Below are 8,749 nucleotides of genomic sequence, written 5' to 3' on the forward strand. Positions count from 1 at the left end.
AGCGAATATTTGGTCACTGCTATATACCTTCTCTCTCTGTTACTGTGATGACTTCCACATAGTTGGAAGGGAACAGCCCACACCGTCCGTTGAGATAGCCGAACCACCAGCCCTCGTTGTCCCCACGGATGATGTCGATGATGTCGTTCGATCGCAGTTGAAGTTCGTCGTCATCCTTCGGGTCATAGTCGTACAGCACCCTCGCGTACTTTCGTCCTGTAACAATGGAATCGTCATCAATTTCACGTCATTTCACGTCTATTGCTCACCATAAGGTTTAGTGGCGACGCCTGCCATAGAAAGGAAGAACTGCAGTTTGCCAAACTGCCTATTGCACTCAAACGCAAAGAAAAAGACTATTAAATCATCAGCAAGCAGCGACTTGGTTTGTTCAACACCTATATACTCTCCTGACTCGATTACGACAGGCACCTGATATTTTTCGCACGTGTGACGGCAGCATTGGGTCAAAAGAGTATGTCTGAAGTCGGTATCGTCCCCCGTCCCGGTTGAGAGATGGTTGGTATGCCGACGAACTTTGACCCAGTGATGGCGTCACACGTGCGAAAAAAAAACACATGTCTTCATCATTTATGGGAGATAGCTGATGCAGACCGAGAGATAATTCGGTCGAAAATTATCAAATTCTTTAGTTGTAGAGCTGTTTAGGCCACACCATGTAAATTTTATGGATGACGTCCGCGCGCGCATTGATTTTGGCCTGTTCAAGAAAAAAAACAAGAAATTCCGCTTCCTGTAACTATCACCAAAGAGTCACGACAGTGCCGCAAATCGTCAGATTGACGTGAAACCCGTAACGCGAGAACAGGACAGGACGACAACTGCTGTTCCACCTGATTTATTGCTGTTTTGATGATGAATAAAGGACTTCTTGCTTGTTACACTGTGTCACCTCATTCAATTTGTGTCCTAACATTTGTCATCTCTTAGTATATTTCTAATCTAGGCATCTTGTTTTTTAGGGCCCTTCTTGTTTTTTTCTCGCCCTCTCGCATATTAGTTTAGTGTCTCCAAAGGACGTCATCCATAAAATTTACTTGGTGTGGCCTTATATAATTTACCAGCCACATACCGTGTTCATTCGCCCCTTTTCTCTTCCCTTCGAGGTAAGAGAGTTGCAGGGCGTAACGTGGAACGGTGGCCGTGTTCCGTTTCATCTTGCGGTGCACGCTACACGCCACCAGCACGGTACAGACGATTACCCAAGCCGCTGCCGCAGACACGCCCGCGATTATAGCGATCTGGGGAGTCTTTTTCCAGGGACTCTGTACTTCACCTATAGTTAGGAGTAGAGGCAAATTGCTGTAGTACTTAAAGGGATGTAGATAATATTTGAGATTTTGTGGATAGTCTTTTTCCAGGGACTCTGTACTTCACCTATAGTTAGGAGTTGAGGCAAATTGCTGTAATACTTAAAGGGATGTAGATAATATTTGAGATTTTGAGGATAGTATTTTTTCAGGGACTCTGTACTTCACCTATAGTTAGGAGTAGAGGCAAATTGCTGTAGTACTTAAAGGGATGTAGATAATATTTGAGAATATTTGAGATTTTGAGGATAGTCTTTTTCCATGGACTCTGTACTTCACCTATAGTAAGGAGTAGAGGTAATGCTGTAGTACTTAAAGGGATGTAGATAATATTTGAGATTTTGAGGATAGTCTTTTTCCAGGGACTCTGTACTTCACCTAGAGTTAGGAGTAGAAGCAAATTGCTGTAGTACTTAAAGGGATGTTGATAATATTTGAGATTTTGAGGATAGTTTTTTTCCATGGACTCTGTACTTCACCTATAGTTAGGAGTAGAGGCAAATTGCTGTAGTACTTAAAGGGATGTAGATAATATTTGAGATTTTGAGGATAGTCTTTTTCCAGGGACTCTGTATACGTACTTCACCTATAGTTAGGAGTAGAGGCAAATTGCTGTAGTACTTAAAGGGATGTAGATAATATTTGAGATTTTGAGGATAATCTTTTTCCATGGACTCTGTACTTCACCTAGAGTTAGGAGTAGAGGCAAATTGCTGTAGTACTTAAAGGGATGTAGATAATATTTTAGATTTTGAGGATAGTCTTTTTCCAGGGACTCTGTACTTCACCTATAGTTAGGAGTAGAGGTAATACTGTAGTACTAATATTTCATTTTCATTTATTCTCTAAATTTAAGCCCCTTGTCCATATGCAAACATACAAGAACAGACTAAAAAGAGATCGAAACATGCGGTCCGTAATTTGGGGTTCATAACTGACTTTGATGCGTTCGCCCACATAGATGAATGACACATGGAGTCCGCCTATCGTACACAGGCATACGTGCGCAAGCTATTGCGCCCTGTAATAATGATAGGGGTTGCCAGGTGGAGTTGTTTACAAACCACAAACCAATAGCAACAATAACCTAAATCCGTATGGGGTCAGTCTACTGAGGAAGACCAGAGTGACCGGTCGAAAGGTCTAGGCGAAAGAACTTTGTTGTGTTGGATCAAAAGTTTTAACTTAAAAAAGAGAGTTCAAATTGTTACTATGAGATAAATACCTGCAACTATGATCCTGAGTGACCTTGACTCCGCAACACCGTACCCGTTTCTTGCCGTGCATATGTAAACGCCGCTGTCATTGGCTCTCACGTTGGCTAGAACGTGCGTGGCCATGCCGTCATCAGGGAAATGTTTGGCATCCAGAGGAACGAAACTTCCGGCTTTGGTCCACATGATTTCCGGTTTGGGATTCCCGTCGGCGAAGCAGTGCAGGCTGATGACGTCAGGCGCGACTTGTTTGGTGATGTTGGTTATGATGGCCGGATCTGGGGGACAAAATTTGCCAAACAAGAAATGTCAGTTAGGCCACACCAAGTAAATTTTATGGATGACGTCCTTTGGAGATCCTAAATCTAATGCGAGAGGGCGAAAAAAAACAAGAAGGGCCCTAAAAAACAAGATGCCTAGATTAGAAATATACTAAGAGACGACAAATGTTAGGACAAATTGAATGAGGTGACACAGTGTAACAAGCAAGACGTCTTTTATTCATCATCAAAACAGCAATAAATCAGGTGGAACAGCAGTTGTCATCCTGTGCTTTGGGGAGATAGATGGAGCGGTCAGCAAGTTTCTTCAAACGTGGCAGCATGTACCAAACTGAATTCCTAATTGAAGTCATGATTTCCTTGCTTGATGCTTCATAAGCTTTGGTCCGTGCAAACCTATTTGCGGCACTGTCGTAACTCTTTGGTCATAGTTACAGGAAGCGGAATTTCTTGTTTTTGTTTTTACAGGAACAGGCCAAAATCAATGCGCGCACGGACGTCATCCATAAAATTTACTTGGTGTGGCCTTAGTAGAATATTCATTGATCAGTGAGCGTTTTGAAAGGCAGCAAACACGTGCCTCCAAATTTTTGACGTCCACTGTATGTCTTGATCACGTACTAGTGAGCTAGTCTCGCGAGAACACGAGACCACATTCTTGAAATTCAGGCCATATGCCTCATCAAAAACCCTGTCAATCAAGTATAACCCAATCTCCATCCTCTCACCTTGGAATCCAAACATACAAACCTAACGTAGATTAGCACCACCCGAAACTATACTTCCGTCCCAAAGGTAACAGGTTGATATATGTAATCTCTATACAATCTTCTCACACTACTGCCTCAAGACAATAATTTCTGAGGCAATATCATAGTTCACATTTTTGATTCGCCAATGTTTACAATACTACATTAATCCATACACAACCATGCTAAATGTAAAGCAACTTCATAAGTTTTCTCGAATAGCTTGTTGGGAACAGACTTGCACACATTCATGCCTTTTCAAACCTATGCTATAAAATAGTCATGGATGTCTTTCATCTTATAAAGTACATTATCAAGTAAATCATATTGTAGTGGGAAGTATTGATTTGTATAAAACATATACATGGGGGAAATTCTTCCTGTGACACCATCACCTCAAAACACACTCCCTTTGAACAGACTATAACGGACAGATTGGATTCTAGCCAATGAAACATTGCTCTTTGATCCAGTCCTCATGGGACCGCCAATCACAGCCATTGTTTCATGAGGCTCTCGTCTTGTGTGACAAAAGCCTGGTATGTGGTGTCTTTGGGGGCTGCTAAAGCGAGAAAAAGGGGGCGGGGATCAAAGAAAAGACGGTGTAACGCTGCATTTCAAGTCAACACTTCTATCCCAAAAGTGACAGTTGAAAGATACCATGGTAATCAGTATACAGCAGACGACAAAACAGGTCAGATTGGGTTCAGGAACCACATGACGCCATTTTGTTTTCCCAATATGCACTGCTGTTTCCTCATATTGGTCCTAGAACACATCGACCAAACGTATTGCGTCTGCGCGAGCCCTGATTTTTGACGGTTTTCGTTGGATTTTTGGTCAACGTTGCATCAGAATTTTGCCTGTTGCAGACGATATCTTTTCCGACATAATATTTGGGAACAACAGACGGAGTGTTAACCTTATATGCGCGAATATATGACCTCATATGAGACGTTCTGCCGAAGTGCTATGCACAATACATTACGGGTTTCGCGCAGATGCAGTACGTTCTGCCGCCGTACTGGGTCCTAGCAGGTATGATTTAGCAGTACGGCAGTAAGTCGGAAATTAGCCTTCCTTTTAGAAGTCTGGCGCCAGGATGCCAGGAGCAAAATGTCAGTAGATTGAACTAAGAGTCCCCGAGGGAAACTTAGAAAGCCTCGGGAATTAGACGTCGGTCTGATGGAGCACCGGCAGTCAACTTTCCTTTAACTCTTCTACGTGCCTTAGTTATTTCTACATTAACACGCGACCTTCTTTAAGACCTTGTCTCCATTACTTGTACCAGAAGGGTGATGACTTCCCACAATGTGACGTAGAAGACTCAGGGAAATTGCAAAAGGAATGTTTAAGTGAGACCAAGATTGAATGTTGGAATTACCTTATTCCCGAAAGTGTCGCCTACCTAGAAGACATTGTTGATGAGGTTTTAAAACTTTCAGTCTGGAATTCTCTGATGTATTTTTATACTAAATGTGAACATAAATCCTAGTTTCTTACATGCCATACGTAGCGACATAAATGACCTACGAAGACATCTTTAAAAGTTCAAACGTTAGTTTCTGACATTGATCCACCCATAAAACTTTCTACTCCTATGGTATTCATCCAAATGTTTTTGAACTTCAGTGAATGTTTCTTGTTGCTCTTTTACCAAAAATCTTTATAAAAGCACCTCTAAAAAGTTAGACATGTAAAACCTCAATATCCCTTCCAGTATTTGTGTACGTTATGTATAGTCTGGATGGACATTAATCATATAGTATATAGGTCCTGTTTTTGCTCAGTTTCTTCTTCTTCTTCCGTTCCATCATCATCATCATCATTCATCCTCCATAATAGAGGTGGAGCATACAAAGTTAGCTCGCCAAAACTGTTTCTCATACATCACAGAGATGAGTTCATGTCCCTCCAAGCCAGTTTCAGTTTCAATAAGTTTCTTAAGCGTAGTGTTTGGGCGTCCAACTCTTCTCTTACAGGTATCAGGGTTCCAGAGTAGAAGCCTACTGGCTGGTTCTTCACTATGTACTACATGACCGGCCAAGCTTAGTCGTCGACATTTGACTACTGTAGTTACATTTGGTAACGAACCGTATAACTGTTCATTAGTAGTATGTTTCCACCATGGTGTATTGAAAACCACTCGCATCATCTTCGTGTATGTTCCGTTTAGTTTTCTAGAATGTGACATATTCATGACCCATGATTCTGACCCATACAAAAGAATTGTTTCAATACATGCCTTAAACACTTTGATCTTGGTTTGTTTTCTAATAGACGCTTTCCAAATCTTCCGTTCCAAACAAATAGAATCAATGGCCTGGACCAGAAGTCTGTCACTATGGTAACTGGTGTTGTTGCAGACACCATATGGTGTTGGGTTACATTATGTAGCAGAACAGAGTTGGAGAGCCTGCTCACCATACGTAAGAATGTATTTGACTTTGAGTAAGAATAAACAGAGTGGTAGTTTATTGGGCTAGACCAGGTGAAGGTAAACATTATGCATTTGCTTTGCAAATATTACCTTTCTGCTTTTTTATATGATACGCCTGTGTATGTATCAACGAGTACAATTAGGCCACACCGACTTAATTTTATGGATAACATCCGCGCGCGCATTGATTTTCGCCTGTTCCGCCAAAAAAAAAGATCACGTCCTCCGAGGCTCTAGGCCTTGGTAGTCCATGGTAGTTAGCGACAATACAGAGCCGTTGGTAACTATGGAGGATAGCACCCAGGCTACTGAAGCTACACGACTCAAGACCTCAGTACATACGTACAATGCTGATTCATAAATTCCACAGAAAGCCAGCAAATGTACCGGCTTGTCGTATACGTCGCTATGTATTGCCGCGAATTCACAATACCTGCTTTGTATTCCTGTGGTTTATAAATTAGTAGCATTTTTATTTTTGGCCGGATTTTTTTTTATTCGCCCGCGCGCACTAGTTTAGGGGTCTTCAGAGGATGTCATCCATAAGATTAAATCGGTGTGGGCTTAGAGAAAACAACATGTATACAGAGGTACTTACAGAGCACTTTTAGGGTGAGCGCCGACCGATGTTTACCAGTCACGTGATCCACCACGCATGCGTAGTTCCCTGCTTCCTCCTTTGAAACATTACGGATGAGCAGGAATGGCGCGTTCATGTTCCCGTTGACGTACTTTCCGCTGTCCCGGTTGGGCGGCTGTATGCGGTCGCCATCTTTCTCCCAGTACAAAGCCTTGATGGGGGGTTTTGCGTCCTTGGTGGTGCACGACAGTGTGACGTTTTGCGACCATTCCACCACGTACGGGTTGGCAGGACCCACGGTTACTCTGGGTGGCACTGTGAACATGGGGGGGGGGATATTAGACAATATCCGTAAATACATGTATTTTCATCATCATGATATTAACTTTAGGCCATGTTGATTTGATTATATGGATGACATCCGCGCGCGCATGAATTTTCGGCCGTTTCCACAAAAAAAAAGTTTTCAACCATACTGTAAATCGTACAAAACAGTTGCAAAGTGAGCAAAAATATACCGTAAGTTACAAAAAAAACCACAACAATGTCGTAGGATGCCAAAATCAAACGAAAAAACACGAAATTGTAAAGAAATGAATTCGAAGAGTACATTATTCGCCAAACCATATTCTGTGCCATTTGTTCAACCCTCATGACCACGTACGTTTCATAATGAAAACAACTTTTTTTTTTTGCAAACCTTTTTTTTTATTCGCACGCGCGCATCAGTTTTGGGGTTCCCGGAGGATGTCATCCATATAATCAAATCAACATGGCCTTATTGTGGAATCGTATGGCGTAACGGTAGACTGTTCGGCTCAGACACACTTATCGAAAAGAGCAGGGGACCTTCCCCAGTGTGAGTGGTTCAAACATTACAGTCCTATGGGGTAGTATTGAGGCCATCTGAGTTAGCGCCAAATGGCAGCCGCTACAGACACTTGCGGTTAAGCCCGAAAAAATTGCAAGTTCCGCAAAATTCAGCCCTTGGCTGCGAAGAAAGAGTAGCATGCCTTAATAATAAATACTAAAATACTAATTTATTGCTCGACAATTGTACATGGTAGAGTGTGCGGCAGTAAGACAAGAGTATTACAAAACTAAACTATCCTACAATATATATTATCCTTTACAAAAACTATAATGTATAATACAAGGAAGTTCCTTTCGTAATAGGCCTACTACTCAACTGCGCACAAACCACTAATTCAGTAATTGTAAAGCCCCTGTCACATACTCAAAACCAAAATATTTTGAAATAATTTGCTGTTTTTAACTGTTTTAATACTTGCTTGTAATATTTAAGTCAATCGTATTTAAACACTTATGTAATGCGGCAGATCAATTCAGGGTCCAATGGGGACCCTGCTACTCTGTATCGTACGGTCAGAATGAAATAAACCACTATATAATATAATTCCTAGTACCACCAAACAACCAAGGTTGTCTGAATTTCGGGAGCCAAATGACCAGATTTATCGAATCGAATGTGAGTTAAATATGAGTCACATTTGACTGCCCAAAACGCTCCGACCACTGCTGACCTACATATACTCCCAACCACCAGCCAACCGCGCCCCTGAATGTTTAAAACATTTTGAAACGTTCGCCCGGCGCAGTCTATCAATAGCCGACCTCAGCGAACACCAGCCAACCACAGCCGACCTTGCTCCCGATCTACTCCCAACCATGGTTGGGGGAAGTTCGGCAATGATTCGGTTATGTGTCAAAAACCTGGTAGAATTCCGTTTTAAATTCAGACAGACGCTTAAAATAAAGACCGGTACCTTTGAAAGCGGGACACGGGTTCAGTAGACTCAGGGAAACAAGCAAAAGTACTCTTCGGGACACCATACTCGCTGTCTCCGTCGATCAGAACACCGTTACATGCTTGAAAAACAAGTTCCCTAGACCCTCCATGGAGCGCACACTGGACAGGAATGGTTGGGGCTGGTGCCGAGATCCTACCAACCAACCCGGGGCAATCGTGACAGGGATTACCCAAAGACAATCAGGTTTGCATCGGGGGTCAATCAAGCGAGGACTCTAATAGTGCATGCGATTTTGCCTCATTAAGGTTCCAGGGCAAACATCCGCTGTATGCAGGCCCGTATTGCATCTGCAATTATGATTAATTATAGAAACTTCAAACAT

General features: G+C 42.2%; 1 protein-coding gene across 1 annotated transcript; it reads right to left on the minus strand.

The window, feature by feature from the left end:
* Window positions 1–19: 19 nt before the first annotated feature.
* Window positions 20–8,451, minus strand: LOC109475748 (immunoglobulin superfamily member 10-like). Its single transcript, XM_019776509.1, has 5 exons — window positions 8,383–8,451; window positions 6,614–6,910; window positions 2,557–2,823; window positions 1,094–1,297; window positions 20–216 (listed from the first exon to the last, which is right to left on the minus strand). The coding sequence occupies exons 1-5, from the start codon at window positions 8,447–8,449 to the stop codon at window positions 20–22; spliced, it is 1,032 nt and encodes a 343-aa protein (XP_019632068.1). The 5' UTR covers window positions 8,450–8,451.
* Window positions 8,452–8,749: the final 298 nt, after the last annotated feature.

The sequence above is a fragment of the Branchiostoma belcheri genome, unplaced genomic scaffold, assembly GCF_001625305.1.
Source record: "Branchiostoma belcheri isolate BF01 breed outbred unplaced genomic scaffold, Haploidv18h27 scaffold35, whole genome shotgun sequence".
In the NCBI taxonomy this organism is placed as follows: Eukaryota; Metazoa; Chordata; class Leptocardii; order Amphioxiformes; family Branchiostomatidae; genus Branchiostoma; species Branchiostoma belcheri.